The 27,972-nt window shown below is 32.0% G+C and overlaps 5 protein-coding genes across 6 annotated transcripts; 4 read left to right on the forward strand and 1 right to left on the reverse strand.

The window, feature by feature from the left end:
- Nucleotides 1-573: 573 nt before the first annotated feature.
- Nucleotides 574-1,313, forward strand: LOC108217546 (U-box domain-containing protein 30-like). Its single transcript, XM_017390375.1, has 2 exons — nucleotides 574-703; nucleotides 754-1,313. Exons 1-2 carry the CDS (start codon nucleotides 574-576, stop codon nucleotides 1,311-1,313), a joined length of 690 nt encoding a protein of 229 aa, XP_017245864.1.
- Nucleotides 1,314-5,787: 4,474 nt separating this feature from the next.
- LOC108217547 (uncharacterized) lies at nucleotides 5,788-6,888 on the forward strand. Its single transcript, XM_017390376.1, has one exon. It carries the CDS (start codon nucleotides 5,788-5,790, stop codon nucleotides 6,886-6,888), a length of 1,101 nt encoding a protein of 366 aa, XP_017245865.1.
- Nucleotides 6,889-7,000: 112 nt separating this feature from the next.
- Nucleotides 7,001-10,500, reverse strand: LOC108216725 (NADH dehydrogenase [ubiquinone] iron-sulfur protein 4, mitochondrial). Its single transcript, XM_017389560.2, has 5 exons — nucleotides 10,250-10,500; nucleotides 8,623-8,711; nucleotides 7,746-7,875; nucleotides 7,576-7,605; nucleotides 7,001-7,306 (listed from the first exon to the last, which is right to left on the reverse strand). Exons 1-5 carry the CDS (start codon nucleotides 10,394-10,396, stop codon nucleotides 7,217-7,219), a joined length of 486 nt encoding a protein of 161 aa, XP_017245049.1. The 5' UTR covers nucleotides 10,397-10,500; the 3' UTR covers nucleotides 7,001-7,216.
- A 4,393-nt stretch (nucleotides 10,501-14,893) lies between these two features.
- Nucleotides 14,894-16,219, forward strand: LOC135152438 (uncharacterized). The gene has a single exon (XM_064092754.1). The coding sequence runs from the start codon at nucleotides 15,056-15,058 to the stop codon at nucleotides 15,968-15,970; it is 915 nt and encodes a 304-aa protein (XP_063948824.1). The 5' UTR covers nucleotides 14,894-15,055; the 3' UTR covers nucleotides 15,971-16,219.
- A 5,667-nt stretch (nucleotides 16,220-21,886) lies between these two features.
- On the forward strand, nucleotides 21,887-27,933 carry LOC108219353 (WD repeat-containing protein ATCSA-1). 2 transcript variants are annotated; one of them, XM_017392766.2, is made up of 10 exons: nucleotides 21,887-22,136; nucleotides 22,654-22,747; nucleotides 22,868-22,914; nucleotides 23,019-23,178; nucleotides 23,919-24,097; nucleotides 25,267-25,513; nucleotides 27,038-27,192; nucleotides 27,274-27,363; nucleotides 27,513-27,584; nucleotides 27,690-27,933. In XM_017392766.2, the coding sequence occupies exons 1-10, from the start codon at nucleotides 21,987-21,989 to the stop codon at nucleotides 27,723-27,725; spliced, it is 1,230 nt and encodes a 409-aa protein (XP_017248255.1). In that variant the 5' UTR covers nucleotides 21,887-21,986; the 3' UTR covers nucleotides 27,726-27,933. The 2 variants fall into 2 exon arrangements, with proteins under 2 accessions (XP_017248255.1, XP_017248254.1); XM_017392765.2 differs by having other exon boundaries at nucleotides 22,654-22,914.
- The last annotated feature ends 39 nt before the right edge of the window (nucleotides 27,934-27,972 follow it).

Consider the following 27,972-nt stretch of genomic DNA (forward strand, 5'->3'; position numbering starts at 1 on the left):
GCTTGATTGCATACTAAAAATGTATGTGTCATTTTAATCAAGCTTGTTTAAAGATAATCTAACAGCTTAGTGCTCTCATGACGAAAGATTGGCGTGTATATCAGTAAATCTTAAGTTATCATTATTGATATTATAATTATAATTTTTGATGATTGGTGGGAGGAATCAAACTAAACTTTGTAAGCGCCAGCTTGTCCAAAAAGATAAAATATATTAAAATATATTCCAGTTGATTCTATTCTCTTCTAATTTTAAATATTGAATATATATGTAACTAATGTAAGTTGTTATTCATTCAATCAATAAATAGGCGAAGTCAATATGATCTCGTTTTTATAAAAATGCAATTAATGAATGATAATTCATCAAACTAATTTATAATTTTAAACCAATCATACATAATAAAAATATAAATAATCTAATAAAATTAGTATTTATAATCATCAACATTTTCTTATTTTTATTAATTCAATTTCAATCATGTAATTACTAATATACAACCGAACAAGAATGAATTAGAAAAATAATTTTTATTATTTGAACAAATATTTATTAATATGCACAAAAGGACACATGGTGCCATGGTGGCATGGGTCGCTGTTACATTTCTTCGAGGGGGATCTCACTTTTTCATCATTTTTTAGTTTGGGAATCAGTGAAGTTGATTACGCTATCATTACACTGCTAGATCTTGCTCAGAAGGGTCTTGCTCATTTCTTGATTTTCTTGTTGTTTCTGGGTTGTTGAGAATAGTGAAAGATAAGAAACACCTGAATAGTGTAATACCTGGCCTCAGAGCGTTAAAGAAGATATGTTTGTATGGATTAGTAAGAAGCTTGGTGGCGAGTATTGAGGCTGTTCCTCAACTTATTGAGCCTAATTTGAAGGCGGGAACTTTAGAGTTAGCTTTGTGCATTCTTGAAGTCCTGTCAAACATTCCTAAAGGTAGTCTGGCTTTTAAGAAATGTCCTAGCACCATTCCAATTATCGTCAAGTTATTGATGAAATTTTCAGAGTTGCACTCAAATAGCACTATCAATTTTATGGATGTTTTTGAGCTTGCCCCAGAAGAATTTGCAGCACTTGCTGTTGATGCAGGCCTAGCAGCGAAGCTAGACCTTGTTATTCAGAGTGGATCAGCAGAGTTGTTAAAGTTGTGTAGCTTGAATGACACTGGTACAATGTTCAATTCCAATTTTAAGCTTGCCACAGCAGTAAGATTAATGAAACTGGTGAAATGTCTACATGCACATATACTTTATGCCTTGAAGGAAAATGAACCTATAATGTTCACAGCATTCGAATCAATTTAACCACATGAAGGGTTCAGATAGGTAATACATTTCTCCACCATGTACATTCAATTGTGTGATTTGATCGCAGGAACGAGAGCAGAGTAGTGTTAATAAGTAGACTATTCGCATTTTTACTGCACTGGCCATGGGAATTGAGGACAGGCTGACTGATGTTCAGAGATTATGTTTTATCAGGGGAGTTTTTCCAGTCAAAATTGTAAATTGTTCTTTTGTGTTTGAAGTTCTAATCCCCATTGCTCCCAAATGTCACTTACTCTCTAAAAAACCGATTAGTTTGTAGCCCAGGATCAATGAAATTTTGTGTTCTTTGTGCAACATTGTTAATAATATTACAGAAGTTCTATCTATTCTTTTATCCACCATTTTCTTGAATTACAACCATATATTTGTATATTTTACAAACATATAGCATAAACATGTTATGGTGTCAAGATTTTAAGGCATTAGTGCAGCTTTTAACGGTAAACTACTTTTTGGGGCCATCTTGTTTGCTCTGTGTGCTCTCATTATTAATGAATGAATTGTAAGAAGGTGATAATGGATTATATAATTTGAAGAATCATTAATGATGAAAACTTATTCGTTCATAATGAATTTTCTGAAATTCGGTATATTTATCTGAGAATAGTCTGGAAAGTATAATATATAGGCTACGCGTCCTTTTGTATATCACAATTCACAACTAACTTATATTTCTAGAAATTAGTTGAGGAAACAAAATCAGCATTAACACCCATATAATCTTTAAATATTATATAATTAGCTTCCATATATTATTAATTAAACAAATGATGATAGTGTAGTTTTCGGGCTCATGATTCCTGCAAAAAGAACAATAAATTCATTTAATAGCACAGTCAGCTGAATATATCAGCAAATCTCATACACATTGATTTACGCAGCCACGTAATTAAGAAGCTGTGCGAAATTTTACTGTTACTATTCCCCTGCAATTGGGGAGGATTGTGTCCACAATTTATTTGATATTTTTATATTATGATTAGATCAAATAAATATTTCTATAATGGAAAAAGACGGGAGGAACGAGTTAAATATTAGCTGGAAGAAGCTGTTGTGAATGAATTGTAAGAAGATATTAAGTGAGAATGATTAAATAATTTGAAGAATCATAAATAATGAACAAATATAATTAAATATTAAGTGATAAAAGTTTATCTTTTGAGAATGATTATCTAAAATGATCTCAGATATAATAATCTCGAAGAAAAAATATTATACAGGCCAAGTGTCCTTTTGCATATCGAATTCACCAGCTAATTAACCTATATTTCTAGAATTTAGTTGAGGAAACCAAATCACCATTAACAACCTATATAATCTTTTCCATATAGTTAGTTTCCAGATATTATTAATTTAACAGATGATCAATTGATTGATAGTGTAGTTTTCGGGGTCATGATTCCTGTAAAAAGAACAATAAATTCATTTAATAGCATATCTGTTGAATATAGCAGCAAATTATATGTCAAATCTCATGCACACTGGTTTACTTGCGTATGCATCAATATATTTTTATTCGATACAGTAACACCCGCTAATTAAGAAGCTGTGCAAAATTTTACTGTTATAATTTTTATTCGGTATCTTTATTTATTATGATCGGATAAAATTATGAACTTCTGATGATCGGAAAAAATGGGACGGGAGGAGTAACATATTAGTCGGATATTAGCGGAAGAAGAAGCTGTTATATATGTTACGGATTCTATGTCACATAGAAACAAATCATAAGAAATTTCAAGGTCGTGGCTTCTGATCCTGGGTGTAAATGTAATCTAAATGTGCCTCCTGCGTCTTCCTTATCATGCACTCTTCTTCTGCAATTCCATCTCCACACTTTGCTTCTCCTGTCTTTGGTTCTTCTTCTCCCTTAGCAGCCTGCTTAACACGCGTAAAACCGTAAAAAAAGTGATTAAAAATTAACAACATATCGAAAAAAAATAAAATTGAAATGCCTGTTTGATGAAATGAAAGTAGCAATTTACCATGCCTTCTTGAGGCTTTACACCAGAAGGTTGATGACGAGCGGCGCATGTTAGCGTGAACAGCAAGATGAGGGATATCATGAACAGGGTGCTTAGTTTAGTAGGCATTTTTGAATGCAGATTGGTATTTTCTTGTATGTTTCTCTGAGGAATTTATAGGGGAGGGAGGGGCTGTTTGGGAAACCTATTTAATTTTATTTGGTAAAAGGAAGAAATTTTCACAAGGTTGACTATTTTGAATTTTGTGAAAAATTCCAGTTTTTGCAAACACTTTCTGTTAAGAAAAGGCTAATAATAATAATCACGTGTGGGATATGACATTACTTGTACTCAATTAGAGTTTTAAAGATTTTGTTTGCAAGTATAACTTTTTGACCCAGTAGTGTGGACCCACCAAAATTTGTACTGAGTATATCAAAACTGACTATCGAGGAAAACATGAGCTGGGTAATTATTATGCTAGAATAAATTAATATTTCCTTAAAACAGTTTATTGTTATGGCAGTTAAATTTAAAATAAATTATAAATGGGCATGTAGAGATAATTTTATACCTGATTTACTTTTCATAATATAAAATATTAGTAAGGTGACTACCTCATTAATATAAACACTATTTCTATCCTATTTTAATTGTTTATTAATATTTTCTTTTAAATTTTTATGCTCTTTTTAAAAAATAAATTTATACAAGTTTTGATGGTAGTTTTTATCTTTTAGAACTGGATTATGAAATTTAAATAAATGAAGAAACTGAATAATGTCTTATATAATTATTATTGTTATTATTATAATACATCTAATAATTTTTAATATATATATATATATATATGTGAATTCTGGAAAAGAATTATTAAATTATATATTTAATAATCTATTTTAAAATAAGTAAACTTGTCCGGCTCACAATAAAGAATTATATAAAACACAATTGATATATGTAGCCGGTAGGACACAAATAAAAAATGAGATATTTTCTAAAACACACAATAAAATTTTGAATTAATATATAAGCCTCACCTTTTTTAATTTATTCATTTACTTTTAAATCTTGTTTATTCATTTATGAACTATTATTCTATTCTGTGAATTGAGAGTCCTTCAACTCGATTGTGAATTGAGTTTTGCCTCTCTCCATATATAAGTAGATTGTTTAAAAAGAGTTTCATGATACTTTTACTGGTACATATATATCATTGATATGCGAATATTTTATATAATATAAAAATAGTTTAAAAATAACGATTTATTAGAATTTAATCAACTTTTTAAATAATTGTGACCCAAATTTTTCAGCAACCTAAAACTCGTCATTCATACATGCATATTATTCTCAACTGTACTAGATTTTTAATATTTTCCCTAATATAAGGGAACACTTCTCAACAATTACAGTATATATATATATGAAGTTGCTCTTTATTTAGTGACAAATGCTGGTACTTTTCTCGTCATTTCTTATTATGTACAGTAGTTCTTATTCATATAAAAACTAATCAGATTATGGCCATGTTTGTTTACCAGAAGCAGAAGCTGCTTCTGTTTTCTGCTTTTTTTTACCCGTTTGTGTAAAAAAGTCTTTTAAACTTGTCCAAACGGTCCCTATGTTTGTCGGAACCCAAATGAACATTCAAACAGGTTTCTTATATTCAATACACTCATCGAAGATGTTTCCGGTAACCATATCATCACTTCCATCCTGTTACACTTATCAAATGAGATGCTCTCGGTAAGTTAAGATCATATCATCATGTTCCATCCTGCTAACAAAACACGATTTCTTTAACAAAGTGAGATAATTTATATCCGTCCCTTAATTACTTAATCAAAAAAAATAAACAGTTAGAACAACTGAAATTATAAAAGCCATACATTAAAATATTCACTCTTTTACGTCTGAACTTTAGCCATTTAAATCATGTGTTTCATTAATAATTTTATTTAAAAATATTTCATTTTATAGATTCACTCTATTCTTGTGAAATTCAAATATATTTTATAACTTGTTCTAAACATGAAAACCATATTGTTCGAGGTTTCGAGCAGATGACTTCACTCCTCAACCCGGAAAAACATGATAATTTGAATTAAAATAAGTGATCAGCTTGAAGAAAATTGCAATTTGTGCTATTTTATTACTTTTATGCTAAATTTGGGTTATAATTATAGATATTGTAAAAAACATGGTTTATTTTTAAAATTTGTTACTCGTTAATATATAAAATATATTTAAAACGTGTTATCATTAATTATTATATATTATTAATAAAAAAATATATATAAATATTAAAATACAGCGCTGACGAAATCGAAATTTTAGAGCTCTCATAATAAGTTAAATATTTTTACGAATTAAAAATACAGATTTGAAGCCTGTAGAGATAACTCATGCATAGTCTCAGTGTGCATGCAGATGGTAATGGTCTCATCTAAGAAACTCTGTACACGTAGCCTTTATAAATAAACATGTGTCATCCTCTCCTCTTTCTGCCCATCAACATGCCTCTTTCTCATTGGCTCTCCCTTCTCCTCATATTACCCCTCAACTCCACCCTCACTAACCACCTTCATCTCTTTCTCTCTGGTCTCTCTCAGTCTCTCTCAATGATGCAAACCCTCAACTCTTCAAAAACAGCAGAGATTCTCGCTAGGTATCGTCCCATAGCTCCTAAACCACCTGATCATCAACTCACAGACAAGGACTCAAATCCTCCAGCCATGCCTGAGAAGATCAGAGAGTCTGCTTATATGAGGAGTGTGTGGCCTCGCCTTCAAGCCCGGCCTAATCATCGAGCTCGAAAGCGAGGCCGGGCTTTACTTGCTCCAATTCTGCCATCATTGAAAAGATCAAAGGGGGGTTTTGCTTTCTCTCCTTATCTTTCTCCAAAAAGTTTGTTATCTTTTCTTGCATCTCCCAATGTTTTTCCTCCAAATTACACCACTGCTGTTAGTACTGTACAAGCAGGTGCTCAAGATCTTGACTTGAACATGCATGTCCCAGTAGAGAAGGATCTTCTGCAGCAATTACAAGCTAAAGAAGTGCAGGTTCAAGTTCAGGTTCAAGTCCCGGGGGTTGTTACACCAAGGCCTCTCAGGCTGGTGTCTTCAGTCATCAGGGTGCAGCCAGGGAGCGTCTCGAACCAGGAGGTTGCGGCGCAAGGTCCTGCGGAAGCCGCGGAGATAGAGAAGAAGATGGAGTCTGAGGCCTTGCCTACTGTGATATCAGATTCTAGAAACCAAGTCAGGTTGGCTAATTCTGCTTACAACAGGCTTGTTGGCCAGCCAAACTGTGGCTGGCTCGATCCGGTTGCTCGGAGCAAGGCTGCAGCATGCAATAGGATTTGCGGGGAGGTGAGGCTGCAGCTTCCGGATTCTGCAGGTGAGGAGTTTGCATCAACATCAAATGGCTTTTTCTGCTTGGTGGTGATAGAGTGGGGAAACAATGAGTATAAAAGCTCCATCACCACTTTCGGAGAAGCTGTGAGGTTGTTCTGTGAATCGAGGGATTACATGTTTGCATGGAGGTTCCATACACAAGGGGCCGTTCCTTCTGCTCCTAATTTTTGAATTTCCATCTATGCATATGTATTTCTACAACTCGCTAGCTATAAATATATATATATAATATATACTATATTGCAAGTGTTTGAACTGGTTTATGTAAGCTAGTTTATAAATATATGCTTATGATTACTGCCTTGGAATGTTTCATGTTCTTGATTTGGTTCAAGATCTTTACAACTCCACAGGGAAGTTTATATGATAGCAAACTTTGATCTGTCAATACAGGGAGAGATACAGTTTTCACAAGTACATAGCATTAGCCTGTGAACTTTATTGATCTAGAGGACTATTAGAATCCTACAGCAGGCAGACAGTATATCGATTACACGAACTACTGTGTCTGCTTCTTCTCTCGCTTTGAATAGTTTGCCTCGCTCCCTGCTGGACCCTTCCACTTGAAATTGTCTGCATACGATTTCATCTGCAGGTAGAGCAACTTAAGTTTTTAGCCAGCCTGAACTGTTTGAACTGCAGTTATATATTTACACATGTATTACAGAAATGTGTTCTTTGATGCCGTCTTAACATATCAGAATCGAATTCACTGGTTTGGTGCCAAAAGAAAAACAAAGGCTAAAATCTTCTCAACTTTGAATTCCAGAAAAACAGTCTGTGTGAGTGAGTTGCGATGTGAATGATCTCGTTATATATAAACGCTCATAACAGAAGCAGAACAAAAGGATTGCTAACCTTCAGCAGAGGTGTATGATGTTTCTTGACCTACAAATTAGAAAAGATGGCATGAGAGAAATGGTAGCAATTATATACACTTCAAAAGAGGAACTGGGCAGTGGGCAAGAGATCAGGAGAATTATATAAACAAGTTGACATACTATTCAGCAGAAAACATGAAGATATACCACATATTCCCAACCATGTTTCTCAGCAAATGCCATAGCTGCTTCTTTGCTGTCAAAGCTTAGTGCTGCATCACCAACATTAGCATATGGGTCCCCAGTGGATGTCCAGCCCATCAATGGATTTTCCCACCTATAGATATTCAAGTCAGTTGAAATACTGCTGACAACATATTGAAGTAATAAATGATCGGGACAACATGGCTTGGAAGAAGCAGTTGAACTTTGACAGCATATGACCCTTTGATGCATTTTTAATAACTTAATTTGATTTGACCTCCATAATCTTGTCAAAGAATTCATAGTGCAACCAAAAAAATCTGAAATTCTAAAAGCAGGGGGAACATTAGAAAACAACAGTATCTTGAGGGTAAGAAATATTGCATAACTGAACTGTCGATGGCATCATGATATGTAGAATTTTAAGCAGAATAAAAGTAGAATGTTCTGAAATGATTTAAAATATAGCTGCAGAAAAAAAATATACATTAGAAGTGTCTATAGAAGTTTAGAACTACCAATAACATCTTAAGCAACACATATGAGCCAAAAACAGCTTTCAGAAGATGCTTGGTAAGTGATATTCATGATTGGATACGACTCCTTGTTGCCACTCATTGTGCAAACTATATTAAGACTTCAATTGCAAGTCATATGCTTGACCCATATAAGGGATATACACACCAAGTTACAAATGTAAACGATTATGCTTAATATCAGGTCAGCAAGTGTAGTGGCGAAACCAATATATGTTAAGTGATTAGCATCTACTATAGGTGTAACTTTGTCAGGGTGTTGGACTTTAAGGTGCTTGCAACTGTGATGACAAATTAAACCAATAAAATGTGGACAAATTAAAGATGAAAACAACAGATCATACTTTTGTGTAGACATAAAGTTAATTTTCCATTTTCCAACTTTGCCGGATCCTTGTTGTGATGCAGTGCGAGCAGGCGAGTAAATGACAACCTGAAAAAAAAAATAGTGCTTTGCTTAGAATTATAATTTATAAAGGAAAAAGGTACCCAAAACATCAATATAACACAAGATGTTTCAAAACATATTATGTAAATAGTAGAAAACTGATCGACTACCGAAACATATATAACCATTAAAACTTGTGTCTACAGGTAAAGAGAGACAAGAGTCAATAACTCACTTGATAACATGAGGTTGGCCAAATATCACATGTTCTGCTATAATTAGGCAAATCGACTAATTATATATTGCAAGTACGGTTAGGACCCAAAAAAAAGGATAGTATTGGATTTGACCTACGCATGGCTATATGTTGCAGATACGGCACCTGCAATATATATGTTATATGTTGAATCTATAGTTTTTGAACCATTAACTGTAACTGAAGAAATACATGAGAGAGAGAGCACAAGAAAGCAGAAAACCAATTCAGTGACCGTCTGACCAAAAACTTAATTTGGAAGATTGTAATTAAAGTAGTGCTGCACTTAAGAAAACCTGAGGGTTATAAAACACTGGGAGTGATTTTACATTAGATATATGTCTCCAATTAAGCTTTATGTGATTTTACATTAAATAATAAATGAGTCTTTTTTTCACAATATAATGTTGACTACTACCAAAGACCTTTCTTGAACATGTGGGACACCTCTTTCTTAAGAGGTTGAAGACTTGAAGTCCCCTCTGCAGCCTTTAGATGCAACTACTTCATGGGGTTGGGAATTTCGGTTGCTTGTCACACTATGGGCTTGAGTATGGATTAGTAAAAAAAGACATATATCCAACAGGCCTATATGCAGTAGTTTGAACTTCGGCACAACTCAGACTCTCCGCAGGTTCTTTCAATGTAGAATTGGGCATTTGGGCTACCACTAAACATTGGAGTACAAAGTAAAAAACACTTGCAGGCTTGTAGCCAATTGACAGACATTAATAAACTAATATAATTATAAAGCCCACTTGCTCTGTTCTATTTGTTTTATCCCCTTCCTCTACCTCTCTTTCTGCTACATCAATCAATTATATGCTTATTTTCATCCATGTCAGCTAAACAATTACAGAGACCTTATTCAAAACCCGAGCACATACAATAAAATGAAAAAGAAATAATTAGTACTTCTTCACATTCCCAAACAAAAAACCGCAGCAACCAGACCTCATCACGATCAATGAAAACAACAACAATTACATAACCTAATCCCTCAATTCACCTCACCAGAGCCTTTAAATACTAAATGCACATGTACTTCAGAAGCACACATAAGTAATTAAGTAGACACTTGACTATCACTCTATTGCTCCGAGATCAATCAATCCGAAACGTAATATAATAGTCCGCACCTCTTAATCCATGATCAAAACACACCATATCTCAAACACATAAACAATATCGATCAAATTGTAACAACAATAATAGTACACGTAAATTTACAAAAACAAGAAACATTAATCATAAAAATTAAAAAATAAAAATAATAAAGCAAATAAAATTGTGTACGTGTAAAAGAGAATTAAACAAACATATATACCCGCCGGGAAAGCTGTTGTTCAGGTATACCGGAGATCAATCCGACGTCGGGCGGAGGAGAAGGCTTGTTTTTAACCAACGCGTCAGTCGAGTATGCGTTTCTTAACATACACAACCGATCAGCGCCTCGCCGGAAAATGTTCGCCATATTTTTTCACGGCTATATATACGTACAACAATTATTTGTATGTATAATGTATAATTCTGGTGAGTTGAAATGTGAAAAAAATATAAATTTGTCCCAAATATTTTTTGTTCTGCCAGAACTCCGGAAGCTTCGGGATTTTGGGGTATAATGGGCTTGTGTTTTGGGCCTTGAGTTGGTAACGGGTCTAGTTTTTCGTTGGGCCGGACTTCCATGTTTGTGTAGTGATACATTTCCTGGGTTTTGTTTAAACATATTGGGCCATGGATATTTGCTGGGCTAAGTTGGTTGACTTAAATCAGTTGATCATCAAAATTAACAAAATAGTAAATTCATTTGTTTTTTGGTACTTTTTTTTTCTTCTATACCAACTACAACTCAACCTTATTAGAAAATAAAAATATGTGTGCAACCAATGGGTTCTTCAACTGTGCTGATAGCCTGATACTTGATAGTGGGTGTCTTTTACTTCATGCAAAATAAAAAATATTAATCTTATTTTCCTTTGTTTTTCTTTGCCAGCTAAAGAGAACCAACCGTAAATCGACACGACTGCAACCAAGGTTCTACTCTAATCATATGATTTCGGTTTATGAAACAATTTTTTGTTGTATTACATTAACATCCTGACAGAAAAAGGATAATATAAATAAGGGGGCTGTTATACAGCCACCGTTGGATAGGGAACCACCAGATCTGGGCCGTTGGATGACAAAGACTCCCCGCAATGAAACATTGCGGGTACTCAAGACCCCGCAATGTTTCATTGCGGGTACTTAAGTCCCTGCAATGAAACATTGCGGGTACTTCAGTCCCTGCAATGTTTCATTGCGGGGAACTCCGAAACATTTTACTTCCCTAAACTATCCTTCCACTACTTTAGTTTTAGTTAACATTTTTACTTCCATTTTAAATTATTTTTATTCATTTTAAATATACGATTATCTTCATTAATTCAAGATATATATATATATATATATATATATATATATATATATAATATTAAAATTTAAATATTATTATTCAAAATAATTATATCACTAGAATGTATAATAATATTAAATTATTTGTATATCACAAATATTTTAAAATATTTAATTCTTTATAATTTTAAATTACAAAATTATTTTTTCTTAATATTTTTTGAAAATTTTAATTATTTTATATGTTATATTTGTTTAAAATTTTAATTTTAATTATTATACTAATACATTATATCACCCTGCAACAAAATTATTTGTAGACTTGCGACTATCCCTGCTATGCATTTGAATTTGAATTAATACTACTAATTTGTAGATTTGAAATCATTTGAATTTTTAAAAACTTAAATAAAATATTAATTAAATTTTATGTTTTTTGTTTTGAAATTATTTTATTATAATTCGAAATCATTTGATTTATTATTAAAATAAATTATATTATTAATTAAAGTATGTTTTTAATTGAGTTTTTAATTTTTTGGTATTGTGTTATTATTATTCGAAATCATATGAATTATTATTAAAATTAAAGTATATTATTAATTATATTATATAATTAATTTAATTTCTTTTTATGAAATTGTTTTATTTATTCGAAATCATTTGAGCTAATATTAAAATTAAAAAATATTTTATTATTCATTTTATTTATTTTGTTATTAATATAAAATTGAATTTTTATAACCATAATTTTTAAATAAATATATAGAAAAATAACATGCTTATTCATAATGTCAAATTAATAAGAAACAAAATTAAGTTAAATTACCAATTTCAATATACAATAAAATTTATTTATTATTTATCATTCACAATGTCGTAGAACCGAAAAGTGCAGTGTTCGAATCGTGAGCTATGTGCCTTGGAGTATAACATACTCCTCGCAATGATTCATTGCGGGGTATCTTTTAAAAAGTAAACTACCCGCAATGACTCATGGCGGGTGCCTTTTAAAACAAATACCCTATCCACCTCACTCAGCCACCTTTCAAATGAAAATATAACACACCACAATGATTCATTGCGGGGTACATAATCCCCACAATGTTTCATTGCGGGTATGAAATTTAGGTAAACTATCCCTGCTATGCTTCATTGCGGGGAAGATAATATTATTTATTTTATTCCAAATATTTGAAAAAGTTCAATAAATTGTAAGAATTTATTCAACTTGAGCTAGAGAATATTAATATATGTGTTCTTATTAATATTTAAATAATTTAAGTGACATTTAATAATAATTTAGATATTTTTCTTTGATTTGTATTTGTTCGAGTATATTTGAAAAAACTACTTGTACATACGAGAATTGGAAAAAGTTAATAATTTGTCAAAAATTACACTAATTATATGCGTTCTTACTAATATTCAACCAATTTAAGTGATGTTTATTCATAATTTCGATATTTATCTTTGATTTGAATATGTTCGAGTACATTTGAAAACACTACCAGTACCAAAGAGAATTAGAAAAAATGAATAATTTGTAATAAAATAATTCAACTTTAACTACAAAAAGTTAATTAACCTTAAAAGAGCATGTGAGCTACATAGTTCAAACATGTGTTCGATATATTTAGGAAACAAGCAGTAGTATTCAAATAAGTAAAATTATTAGTATAACAAAATGACATAAAATAGTTAATAAGATAAAAATATATAGAAATTAGATAGAAAATTATTCATATATTGTACTAAGAAAAATCAAAATTTTCTCTTATTTCTAACCTTAACAATATATATATATATATATATATATATATATTTTTTTTTTTGACAAACTTTAACAATATTTTTAGTTTAATTTAAAAATGTTAAATGATAACAATTTAATATAATAAACTCTACAATGCATATGATATGTGAAGGAAGGGGTAAAAGGGTCCAGCGAATAAAAAGAGACTCCCTGCAATGAAACATTGCGGGGACTTGTATACCCGCAATGATTCATTGCGGGGTCTTTCATACCCGCAATGTTTCATTGCGGGGTTGCAATGTTTCATTGCGGGTAGCCTTTTTTTTACCCGTAGGATCACAAAATGGAGGGACGTGATCTGGTGGCTGGAAACCGGACCCTATCCACCGGTGGCTGTGGACCGGTTTCCTATAAATAACATACTCTGCAACACATACAATTATACAAAGATTTAGTTAAACAAAGAATGCACTAACATGTACGCCTAATTTTTTCTCAAAAAAAAAAACATGTACGCCTAATTTTCCAAAAAAGACAACTAAACGAGATAAGGAAACAAGTAACCGTAATATGCAGAAATATAAACTTTATTATTTTAGTCAACAGAAAGAAGCTACAATGTGTACGGCGTTAATGTCAAGAATGTAAAAATTCGTAAACTTAGAATGATTATCTTTAAACCAACTCGGTGGTTACATATGTATCTTGTCATAAGCATGTTAAACACAAATTCCATTCATTTTGCTTTTTCACTTATAAGCCAGCTTAGGGCTGCTTGGCCTGCTCGTTTTTTTTCTCGAGTCTTGACAGCAGTCACTTGGACCCCATTAACGTAACAACCATTAAACTCTCTTTGTTCCCATGCGTACGTTTTTATATATTTTTTATATTAATTTTAGTACATTTTTATAAGTGGATACAAATGCCTAGACTACTTACTCATGTGGTGTAAACAAAATGATTAAAAGTTAAAACAGCTTGAACATAAATTGTTCTCCTACGAAGATGCAATCTTGTGCTTGTTCTAAGAATCAATTTTTTTCATTTATTTTCATGTGTATTTATATCATTTCATGTAAATTATTAATATAAAATGAAAATGATGACTCAAAAATAAGACTACTGAAATACAGATACTATTAGCGTTCATATTTGACAATACCCAGATAACAAGAAGCTAAAACTTACTAAGATGTCGTTTGGTTCACATAGTGGTGTGTGGTTGAAATGAGGAATCGGGTTAAGATGGTATGAGAATGAGGTATCATTTTTGATATCATGTGTTTGGTTTAGTGATGAAATGAATAATATATTGAATTTAAATATTTTTAAATTATTATTTTTTATTGATGAAAAATAATTTTATAATTTTATTTTATCCAATTTTGAGTTGTTGATTTAATTTTATGTCAAACATTTGATGTAATTGCATATAAAATAATAATATTTCCTCCTAAGATATCAAAAACCCATACATGGATTTGAGCGAATAAATTTTCTAACCAAACATGTATGGGTTTGAAATGAACCAAATCCATACATGATTTCAGCCTGAACCAAAGACCCCTAGACGATGATCAGCCTAATCTACAATTGCATCTCATGATCTCATTCTCACTAATACTTCTTTTAACTTAAATTCAACATTGGCATGTAAATAAACGTACCTAACGTAATGATTAACAACCCATTTAGCATCAGTCATTTCAATTACATCTCGAATGTAAATAAATCCATGTCCAAGAAAGTCAAGTTATAGAAATCCATACAAAAGAAGCTTCTACACCATTTAAATGTTTTCTAATATATTGACCATTCCATTTGGTTGGATCTTGTCTCAGCCATTACAAATGTGACAATTACATGCTTGTCGTATCCACTATTTTTTTACCCTTCCCATTTTTCTCTCTACAACAGCTTCTAATTAGTCTGTCTTAAACTCTCAGTTCCATTATTCCTTACCCTGTACACAATCCTTTCAAGATGCCAAGTCCTCTGATTTGCGGCAGCTTCAACAATCAAGAAGACGAAGATTTTGAGTTTCTTGGTTCATTTACTAGTCCGAGGTCACGAAAGCCAGCCAAATGGCATAGCTTTGGTGGGAGCAAGGGCAACAAGAACCCGTATGCAGACCGCGGGCTTGATAAATTTTCTGCACTTGTAGCTGAGCTTGATTCCAGAAGAAAGAAGATTTACACTCAGAAAGGCTCTGAAGACATTTCACTTATCGGATTCGTCTACTCAAACTCGGATGATTACAAGCCTATTGTTGTCAAACTCAAGAACAAGAAACAGCAAAGCATGATCACCGAAAAGGACAAACTCAAGCCTGATCACGTCGTCTCACCACCAGCCTCTTCCGAAATCGAGCCAGCTAAGCCAGATCAAGCGAAAGTACTGTCACGAATCGGATCATATATCAAGACAACTCCCAAGAAAGTCAGGTTTGAGGTGGTGAAAAACATCAATACGGACAATTTGAGGCAGCCTTGGTATTATATTTCGTTGATCACAATTTTCATATTGGTTTCCATCACGGTATTTGGAAGATCATTTGCAGTATTGTGCACGACTCTTGGCTGGTACCTCGTTCCAACCATCCAGAACCTCGACGTCAAGAAGAAGCCAGCGGCCAAGAAGAAAATTTATGCAAAAGCTTTGAGTTACAACGACAAGTTAATCACAAGTAGAGATAATGAGATGGTGGATTCCAAGAAGACCAAGACGATGAAGAAAGCTATGAGTTATAGTTATAATAAGAACGTGAAGATCAGTAGTAGTACTTTTGATCATGGAATAGCTTCTCCTAGCAGTGTGCTCAGTGGATACAAATCACCTCCACAGCCAGCTTCGCCGCCACTAGATCGTCGGCTGAGTTTTCCAACACAAGGCAACTGATAAGCATACTCGTTTTCGGGTTCTTGAAATTAAGCTTTTAATTTTTTCACGAGTTTTTGTTGATTGATGTGGTTCTGGTCATGTGTGAAATGATCAATGATTCCTCTTGAATCTTAAATGTACATATGAATGTTCAAGTCCATTACTATTTGAACTCCAGCACCAACAGGCTTCAGTTAAGTAACTGATTCATCTCGAATCTTAACTGTATTTTCTATTTTTCTTTCAATATCTGCACTGTTTCCCTTAGTCTTCCCGGTAGTTAAAATTGGATACCTGCATGCTCATTTCTCTAGCATACACACAAATCTGATCTTTATTCAGGGTTCACTTTACATTGATAACTCTTCTTATATATGAATATGTTAATTTGCTCAATATTTATTTTTTACATACTTCTTTTTTATAACTAAACATTCAAGATCTTCGTCCTCTTATAAAAAGAGCATGATCTATAAATTCTAGAGTGCTTCATGACCTAATGAACTAAGAAAATTTAGAGCTTAATTTTACTTTCTCCGTCCGTTTAATTTTATACGTTTCTTTTGAATTATTCGACACGTATTTCAATACTATGTAATTTATTTTTGAAATTTTTTTAAATAAAAATTTAATATCTAAACTAGTGTTTTTGCCCGCGCTCCGCGCACGGGCTTCAAATTTTTATTGAATTTTGTTATTATTATTTCACAAATACATCTAATAAATAATTATATTTGAATTTTCAAATAAAGTATAAAGTAGGAAGAAAAAAATTATATTAGACATAACTCTCTTATACTTAAGTTTATTATATATCAAGAAAATTCAAGTGAAATTATATGTCGAACAATATTAAACTAAAATTATATATCAAACAAAACATTATGTTAATAAGAACATCAAAATTATACGTCAAATCAAATAAATAGATTTGAATGACTATCCACTGTAATGATAGTTATACTACATTCTTGTTTCATGAGGTATTGGGCAGTCACAATTCTACCAGACCCGAATCTAACTCGTACCGGCGGATTGTGTTTTACCAAACCCAAATTATAGGGTTTTGGATAAAAATTTGTTTATAAAGCCGAATAATTTTCGGACCAGGATCGGGTTTGATTCGAACCCAACCTGAAAATCCGGAACTCATTTCGAACCCGAACCCGGATATATATATATATATATATATATATATATATATATATATATATATATACACATATATACATACATACATACATAATATCTTTTATAATATATTTATTATTTAATATATAATAAAATTAAAACAAAATTAAGATATTTATATTTAATATTTTATATAAATTTAATATTATTTGTTGAATAAATAATAATTACTCGTGTAATATCCTTCAAGTTCAGGTTTAAGATTCCTAAATTTTTCAAGTTTGGGTTCAATTTTGGTATTTGCGAAACCAATTTCGACCGACCCGATTGCTATCTGTAACAGTGATACATATCTACTATGATCAAGGTGACCTACATAAAATATTTAATACGTACTATTAATGACGTAATATTAAAATTTATAAAAATACTTTTTATAATATCTATATCACTATGTTAGAAACTTTAATATATATTATTCCCAAAATTAAAAATTGATATATTTGTGACATAGCTAAATATTAGACGACTCCTGGATATTAAATATTAAATAAAAATATAATTATAAATTTCAATTTTAATTTTTAAACACTTTATTTATATATAAATTAATATAATTAACGCTTAGTTATATGATACATGATAAGCTTAAAAATTATGACAGTATATTCAATATAATTATCTTCTTCAATTTTCATTAGTTGTGTACAAATTCAAAATTCAAAAAATGCTATGATACATGGAATATAGTTATTGCATTACCATTCAAAATTTAATATACTTGTCAGTCATTGATTACGCCCAATTTTAGGATTTTTAGGACATGTGATTGGTCTAAAATAAATATGGAATATGATATGACACGTCAAAATTTAAAATACGCCCAATTTTAGGATTTGACATGTGATTGGTCTAAAATAAATATGGAATATGATATGACACGTCAAAATTTAAAATAGGTGTATTTGTCTTGGACTTTTTTTTTGAAATATGTGACATTGATGATTTTGCACTGTTCAGGATTTATAATATAATTTGGGTTCGATTTTGGTATTTGTGAAACCCGTTTCGATCGACCCATTGATTACGCACAATTTTAGGAATCTTAGGACATTTGATTGGTCTAAAATAAATGTGGAATATTATATGACATGGCAAAATTTAAAATAGATGCCATTGACTTGGACTTTTTTTTTTTGAAATATGTGGCATTGATGATTTGGCATTGTTCAGGATTTATAATATAGTTTGGATTCGATTTTGGAATTTGCGAAACCCGTTTCGATCGACCCGATTGCTGTCTCTAGGTATTAGGACATATCTACTATGATTAAGTTGACCTACATAAAATGCTTAATACTACTAATTAATGACGTAATATTTTTATAAAAATACTTTTTCTAATACTTATATCACTATGTTAGAAAATGTAATATATATTATTCCGAAAATTAAAAAGCAACATATTTGTAACATAGCTAAATTTTAGACGACTTCCGGATATTAAATATTAAATAAAAATATAATTATAAATTTCAATTTCAATTTTTAAGCACTTCATTTATTTATATATAAATTAATATAATTAAAGCGTAGTTATATGATACATGCTAAGCTTAACAATTGTGGCAATATATTCAATATAATTATCTTCTCCAATTTTAATTAGTTCCGTACAAATTTAACATTCAAAAAATGCTATGATTATGGAATGTAGTTATTGCATTACCATTCAAAATTTAATATAATTGTCAGTCATTGATTACGCTCAATTTTAGGAATTCAAAGATATGTGATTGATTATTCTGATACGTTTAAATAAATAAGGGAAATTATAATGGCATGGCAAAATCTAAAATATGTGGCATTGAGGTGGACTTTTTTTTGAAATATGTGGCATTGATGACGTGACACTGCTCAGGATTTATAATATACATAGATTTGGGTTCGATTTTGGTATTTGTGAAACCCGTTTCAACCGACCCATTGATTACGCACAATTTTAGGAATCTTAGGACATCTGATTGGTCTAAAATAAATATGGAATATTATATGACATGGCGAAATTTAAAATAGATGTCATTGACTTGGACTTTTTTTTTTTTGAAATATGTGACATTGATGATTTGGCATTGTTCAGGATTTATAATATAGTTTGGATTCGATTTTGGAATTTGCGAAACCCGTTTCGATCGACCCGATTGCTGTCTCTGAGTAATAGTACATATCTACTATGATTAAGTTGACCTACATAAAATGCTTAATACTACTAATTAATGACGTAATATTTTTATAAAAATACTTTTTCTAATACTTATATCACTATGTTAGAAAATGTAATATATATTATTCCGAAAATTAAAAAGCAACATATTTGTAACATAGCTAAATTTTAGACGACTTCCGGATATTAAATATTAAATAAAAATATAATTATAAATTTCAATTTCAATTTTTAAGCAGTTCATTTATTTATATATAAATTAATATAATTAAAGCGTAGTTATATGATACATGCTAAGCTTAACAATTGTGGCAGTATATTCAATATAATTATCTTCTCCAATTTTAATTAGTTCCGTACAAATTTAACATTCAAAAAATGCTATGATTATGGAATGTAGTTATTGCATTACCATTCAAAATTTAATATAATTGTCAGTCATTGATTACGCTCAATTTTAAGAATTCAAAGATATGTGATTGATTATTCTGATATGTTTAAATAAATAAGGGAAATTATAATGACATGGCAAAATCTAAAATATGTGGCATTGAGGTGGACTTTTTTTTGAAATATGTGGCATTGATGACGTGGCACTGTTCAGGATTTATAATATACATAGATAGATTTTAATTCAGGAAAAAAATTAAAAATTAATTACACAATTATACTTGCAATAATATTAGAGTCCGTGACGCGTTTCATCTCTAACATATGCTATCCAGGAACGGAGCGTTCCATTAATATATACTATCCAGGAACGAGGTGAGTATTAATTCGGGCTAATCTATAGATTTTGGAGTGCTTCGCGAATGGAGAACAACCGGAGGTTTGAATATCTTTTTATATATTCAGAGATGTACTGAATTCAGGCGGTTATAGATCTTGATACATGTGATAGAAATTCAGTTAAATTTAAGGGGAAATTATCTTATATACTGTTTTTTTAATATTATTTTCAAAAATACTATCTTCCTCAATTTTATTTTCAAAAATATTACCTTCTCTAAAATATTTTCAAAAATACTATATTTTTGAAAATATTTTCCAAAAATACGGTGGTTGCATATGCAACCATATATGCAACTGAAATCCTGATTTCAAATTTCTGTTTTCAAATATCATTTTCGACCTCATCTTTAGATTTGATATATATATATACATAGGCTCATGATCAAATAGAAACCACTCTTAAAATAAAAACTAAAAACCAGTTTCTCTACCACTATTTATAACTACGGGTATCACTAATTTATACTGCACTAATCACTGTTTTTATATAGTATGTAAACAGCGATTTTCATTATCAAAATTGAGATAATCTACTTATCTAAATTATTGATAATCGATTATAAATGATTAATTTCATCCGTAGGAAGGTTTTGGTGGTAGGAAGCCGCAAGAGAAGTTGTATGATGATGGTAAGTAGTCGTTAGTTTTGTAAGTGGTGATGGAAAGTGTATGTGACTATTGGTGATGATAGACAATGGTGAAAAGTCATAGAAACGTTTGGTAATTGTGGTAAGAGGTCCATTATTACGATTTGGGTGAAGATGATGGTCATGTACGTTGCATATATGTGTGTATGTATATATTTATATTCGCGATATGCTATATATAAATTAGTGATATGTTATGTACAAATTAGTGATTACTGTAGTTATAAATTATAGTGATAAAAAACTGTCCAGAAACTGGTTTTTAGTTTTTAGGCTAATTTGATTTCTATTGGAGTAGGACTCTATATACATATATACACACACAACCACAGTATTTTTGATTTTAAAGAAGGTAGTATTTTTGAAAATAAGATTGAAAACGTGGTTATGAATAAAAAAAAGCCCTAAATTTAATCTGATCATAGAAATGCACTATATTTGCTTTAAAAAAAAATGCACTATATAATTATTTAATGATGATCATGAATATTTCCTGTGGCACTAATTTCAGACATATGAAATTTAATAAAAATTATTTAAATCTCATGGTATGTCAAAATTAATGATATATTTTATTTATTCTATAAACTGATCGATTCTAAAATAAATAAATATAATAATAATAAATAAATAAATTTTAATTGTTTAGTGAAATATTATATTAAAAAATTATGAATTATATTATTTATAATAACAACAAAAAATTACATTACATAGACACATAAAGTTATATTCTGTGAGGATAATAGGATGTAAAACATTATATACAATTACGAGAATAACAATGCTATAGAGTAATAATTTCTTAATACATAATCGAAGACAAATTTGTGATTAAAACCAACTAGCTTACGATATCAAGAGGATTGTATATTTAATTTATTTATTTATAAAACATGATAAATTTTACAATCAAAATCAAAAATTAAAATATTAAAAATTTGTTTATCTTTAATAAAGGAGATAATTTCTTTTACTAATTTGAATTAATTCCATTATATACCGCCACTGTTTGATTTTTCTAATAAAAGTGGATACGGATAAACTTGAAGCAAATCGGGTCGTTATAGTCTATCCGGGTCGATCCTATTCGGGGCTTGACCCGCCTCCGTCTCTCCTATACTATCACCACTAGGCACTAGGTCTATCTAAATCAACGTTGAATCAGAACTATCATACTCAAATCACTCCTCAATTCACAATCGCTCAAGTAGAAACGCAGAGAGGAGATGCGAGGAGAATGTGGAAACAAGTTAGAGAAAGAGAAACAGGTGTTATTAACTCTAAATTATTCACTCGCCGCGTTAAATCAGACCGAGTTTCATCGCTTCAACTCTCCAATCACAAGGAAATCGTCTCTGCTCACCGCGGCGCGATTAATTCGCTTCAGGTATATTACATCTATCGTTTTTACTGGTAATTAGTATATTTATTTGATTTGAGCTTAATTACGGAGTAATTAACTCGCGTTATCAGTTGATTAAATCGCACGATAGTTGTAAATAATTTAGTTAAACAATTTTTTGATATTTGCGAAAAATTTGGTACATGATCTGTAGATGTATATCGAGAACGTGTAAACTCAGACTAGTCTACTGAACTGGTTTTCCACATATTCTAGTTATGGATGTTTACAGTTTAATAAGGTAGCTTTGTTGGCGTTTTTGGTTACGTTTATCAAGTACAAACGTGTTAGTGCTGGATTTTATTTTAGGCACATATATTTAATCCGGTACCGTAGTTATATATGTATGATATTATCCTTTTTCGTAGTGATTAAGAAAATAATTTGCGCTTAGGAGTATAGCAAATGTATTTTTATTGATTATTTAGTAATTTGCGGTTCATAAAACGTAAAGTATGCAAGTTCAAGGAAACTTGGGCAGTGTGTTTGATCACCAAATCAGGTTGATTTGACAGAGGGGAGATATTTGTTATCGGGCGGGTCCGATGCATCAGTTGCTGTTTATGATGTTCAGCGTGCAACAGAATATGTGGCAGGTGGTTTGGTTGCCAAGCATAAGAACATTCTTTTAGTTGATAAGCAGCATGAACACGGGCACAAATATGCCGTATCCTCGGCCATATGGTATCCTGTTGACACTGGTCTTTTTGTCACAGGTTCATATGATCATTTCGTTAATGTTTGGGACACAAATACCACACAGGTAGAGTTTTTCCATTCCTTAAAACTGTTCAGTTAAATTAAATATGAAGATGTTTTTAGTAACGGATTAATTTGACAAATTAAATTTCACTTCTGCTGTTTTAGGTGGTAATGAATTTCAAAATGCCAGGTAAGGTTTATAAAACTGCTATGTCTGCGTTGTCTACGTCACACATGCTTATTGCTGTGGGATCAGAAGATGTTCAAGTTCGCCTTTGTGATATTGCCTCGGGGGCCTTCTCTCATACATTGTCCGGTCATCGAGGTATGTTAAATGACTTAAGGTTTTTTTTTCCCTATCAATATATTATATGATGGTTGGCGATTCCTTGAGTATATATGGTCCATGGTTACCTAGCTCCTTAGTATTACCTTTAGTGAACATTGGTCAGCATACACCAAGCAATCGAACTATATCTTCAATGTACATTTATGTAATTATGTTTAATCCTGTAAGATAACCCCAGAACTTTTTTCGATATTATTATAATTCAATTTTGGATGACTGTGTAATACCACCTCTCCCTAGGTTAATGTCATCGGACTAAAGTAAAAAGTGAGTGCATATACTAATTGTCCGGAGATTATTATATTTTGTTGAAACATAGCTTTAGTGAACTTTATTTGACAAATATTCTAAGCAGTTCAGGTGAGGGATCAACAACTTACTTTTTGCCTTGAGGTTGTAATGTCTTGAAATCACTGTTCATTCTTTTCTAGCTGAACAGTCATTTATTGAGAACAATGAATAACTATGCTACATGCTTTGCAATTATCCTGTTGTAATTATTTCATTGTACATTTAGAATGTTACTTATGAATTATGGGTAATGAAGACTCTTTACTAGGGACTGTAGTGACCATGGATTCTACATTTATTACCTGTAGTCTGTAGCAATGAGATGCAAGTAAAATATAGCTGCACATAAAATTGTAATTGCAATGATATGCAAGAAATATAGGCAACTTATGTAAAATTTTAATTGCAAATCTTTGATGATGTAGATGGAGTAATGTCATTGGAGTGGTCTACTTCTAGTGAATGGGTTCTGCTAACAGGGGGACGTGATGGTGCTATACGATTTTGGGACATTAGACGGGCCGGTTGTTTTTCTGTTTTAAATCAGTCTCATACTCAACTTGGAAGAAGGCCACCTTTCCTACAACGTGTCAGCACTAACAAGGTCCCTCTTTGCCCTTACCTATGTTGATTTAATCTGTTAATATATATTTAGGCCCCACTTTACTCTTTATTGCACTCTCCATGGACCGCTAGTTCTTTCTTGACATTTGTGGTGATCGCTTATATTCTATCGATATATAGGTATGCACTCTGAGAAGTAAAGGAGGAAGTGAATACTCCTAATCGTGTTTTGAAGGCTTTAGAGTCCAAATTATCTTCTTCAGCTGTTCCTCGCTAACCGTCCTCGGCCTTTTTTCTTCTTCATCTGTTTCCCTCCAACTGTCCTCACCATGTGTTCAACATCAAGTGCAAGCAAAACAATCCACTTGCCATACAAGACACACACACACACAAAACTAGCCCGCCCAGTAGAGGCTTAATTATAAATATATATACCGGACTTGCAATAGATTGGGTTCACGATGAATGATGATATGGGTTTAGCGAGTGGGAGAGAAGGGATTAGATTCATCAAATCCTGATTCCTAATGCAAAATCTAGCATCTCGGGCTTCTTACTATAAAGATGGTAGGTTATTGAGATACTGAACTTTAATCTGGAAACTTACCTGCTAACTACAATAGCATCTTGCTTCGTGAGGCAGCGGCAGGGTTAGAAAAATTCAGTCTTATGAGGAAGAATATATTGGTTCTCTGGACACTCTTATCATTTCACTTATAAGAGGAAAGATAATCTAACGAAATCCCTCACAAGTCACAAGTCATAGTGTGTTAGTCAAGTGACTGTTGCACTTACGTTAACAATATAGAATCAGGAGATTGAACTTTTATATGGGAAAACTTTTTGTTAACGACCATTAAGTGTATGAATATGTATATGTACACATAACCCCATATGTCTGATTATCAAATCAAATATTTTGAGGATGAAGGAAATATTAAAACCACAAGGTCTATAGGGAAGATATGAAAATTACTCGGTAGTTTTCACTTTGGCCCTGTGAGACAGCTTATGTCTCCTTAACCCCGTTGCCCTCAGGCCGCTCACAGTGTCGTGTCTTTATTCTGTTGTAAATCGGAATTAAATAAGATTATGCAAACTGAAGGAAACTGAAGGAGTTATATTCTTATATTTGAGAGTGTCAACATTATTTGGTTGACGGATCACTTCCTCATTTGTACCAACAATATTAGTGTTTTTGTGAAGCAGGCATCAACATCCAAATCCTCTTTGGCAAGTGTATCTTCAAAGTCCAAAACATCGCAAAGGAAACATGTCAATGGAAATGGTTCAAAGCAGAGTTCTGCAGCAAAGAAGAATGTTATTCAAGAGAAGGCATCTGCAGGGAAGAGGCTTCATCCAGGGTTAATCTCTAGTCGGGATCGTTCTACTGCTCATTATGGTGCTGTAATTGGATTAAAGATGACGTCAGATGGACAATATTTGCTTAGTGCAGGTTAAGTGTTTTCTACTTTACGGTATAGTAAATTTTTTTTTTTTATGGGCTAACAGTATAGATGAAGTGATGAACATTTCTTGTGAGAAATGGTTAGTTTAAAAAATTAAGGATATGGTTTTATATCTCTGCATATAGGTTTTTTCCCTGAAAGGCTGAAAGTATTCTCGAAATTCAAGTGCTTTAGCTAGGGGTGGCAATTTCGGGTAACGGGTCGTGTTCGTGTCAGCAATCGGGTCAATTGCGAGTCGATTTCGGGTTAAGCTAAAATCACTTAAAATTGAATGAAACTTAAAATTGAAGTTATTAGAAACGAAATTAGAATTTCGGGTAATGTCGGGTCCATTTCGTGTCAAAACGGGTGATTTTCGGGTCACTTTCGGGTTTTGTCTCAGTAAATCGGGTTACGGGTTCGGGTCGGGTTCGGGTCGGGTTCGGGTCGTGTCTGATATTGCCAGCCCTAGCTTTAGCAATATAGCCCTCAGACCCCCTTTAAAGGAGGTTGAGGGTTGAAGTCTTGTTTAAAGACAATACTGAGCAGAATTGGTAGAATATATACTTGAGGGAATGCTGTTTATCTACTATTTAAGCCTATGTGGCTTCTATATTTAATAATTTACTGAATATAATAAATTTATTTTGGTTGTGCTGAAAGTCAAGTTAAACTAACATTGTAATGTTTTCCCTCACTGTTATTATTTATTTCTGAGGAGGTTCTTTAATTTGTAATTTGCATTATTTTGTTATCAGTCTCTCTTCGACTGTCAAATAAAGTATTAAGATTAGGATTAGAAGAAACCTGAAAGGAAGTTACTGGTATTAGTCTTGTGTTCTTGGAGTTGAACTTTTGGACTCCCATAAGCTATGTTACTCCGACTCTTCTATTTAGGCTGCCGTACCCGTGTCGGACACTTGGACACACGGACACGACACTTATTTCGGGTCGGATCCTTTAGCTAAAATGTGGACACTTTGACCAATTTAAAAATCAAATATGAGTAGAACTTACAATTCAAAAGAAATATGCGAGAACAAAGAAAGAAGCAAGAATAAGATTTAAGTACAAAAGATGCCTAATTTGCAAAATCCCTTACAAAATCATGTCTAATATGAGTTTTATTGTTACTTTTTGTTAAGATGTCTAGCTTACCATACTTGTTTATTAGTATACTACGATGTGTCCCCGTACCCGTGTCCAAAAATAGGACAGTGTCCCCGTGTCCCCAATTTTCATAGTTCCCAAGTCCGACACTCGGATATGTGTCGTGTCCGACACTCCGTACCCGAGTCCGAGTAACATAGCCCATAAGTTAGAATCGTACATCTGAGTCGGATCAAGTTCTTTTAGCACATTGAAGGTGCAGTGTGTTATCTGTGCAAACTAATACTCTCCTTTTAAATGGGTATTTGAATCAAATTAATAGAGCTTTAACTGCGTTTTATTTGTACCAAACAAGTAGTTAGTTTATGTGTAAAAAACTAAAAAAATTTATAAATTGTTTTTTTTTTCCCTTCCTGTTTCAGGTTCTGATTCAAGACTAAGGTTGTGGGACGTGGAATCCTGCTGCAATACACTTGTGAACTTTGACATTGTGCGGCTTCAGACTAGCAAGCCGATGCAGTTGGCTGTATCTCCAGATCCTGACCTTGTTTTTGTTCCATGCATGTCAACTGTGAAAGTAAGCATTTTTCTACCGTTCAATATCTGGTCAACAAACCTCCTTATTGAGTGAGCTCATATGTCAAACTTCTCTTCTCAGGCATTCAGTATGTGGTCTGGTCAGACTATGCTGTCATTTCGTAACCACTATGACAATGTAAATTCTTGCTGGTACAATGAGCAGGATCAGGTATATATTATAATGTTCACTCCAAATCTTCTATTTCAATAGCCTATTTTATTATGCTGCTCAGCCTAAAAAGGAATGCCTTTAAGGCACTTATATTCTCTATATTCTGTATTATACTATTCTTTTTGCTGATATGTACAACAATTCAGGAGTTGTATACCGGCGCTAGTGACCGGCAAATTCTGGTATGGTCTCCATTCAAGTCAAATTTGGAGCATGAGGTATGCTTTCTGAAATCACAATTATCTTTGCATTGAACTTTCTTCCCACATGGTATATGGGTTCTGTTAAGCCATAAATATGTGCATCTTTATGTTGAATTGCAGGGTGTTGCACCTGATCAAGATAATTGGAGTGATTAAACTCGATGGACACAGCTGAAATAGTATTACATTCCTTTTATTTAATTTATTAACTTTAAATGCTTACCTTTTTCCGTATATAACCTAAAAAGCCATGTTTTGATGGTTTTCTTGTTGCAAATTGTTTAAAAATAATAAATAATATTTCTAAATACGATATTAGTTTCGACTTCAAATAATATTCGCTTTGATGTACTGATTTTAATGATTTGCCCAGGATTGTGCATTGAATAAAAATATTAAAGGT

The sequence above is a fragment of the Daucus carota genome, chromosome 4, assembly GCF_001625215.2.
Source record: "Daucus carota subsp. sativus chromosome 4, DH1 v3.0, whole genome shotgun sequence".
Taxonomy (NCBI): domain Eukaryota; kingdom Viridiplantae; phylum Streptophyta; class Magnoliopsida; order Apiales; family Apiaceae; genus Daucus; species Daucus carota.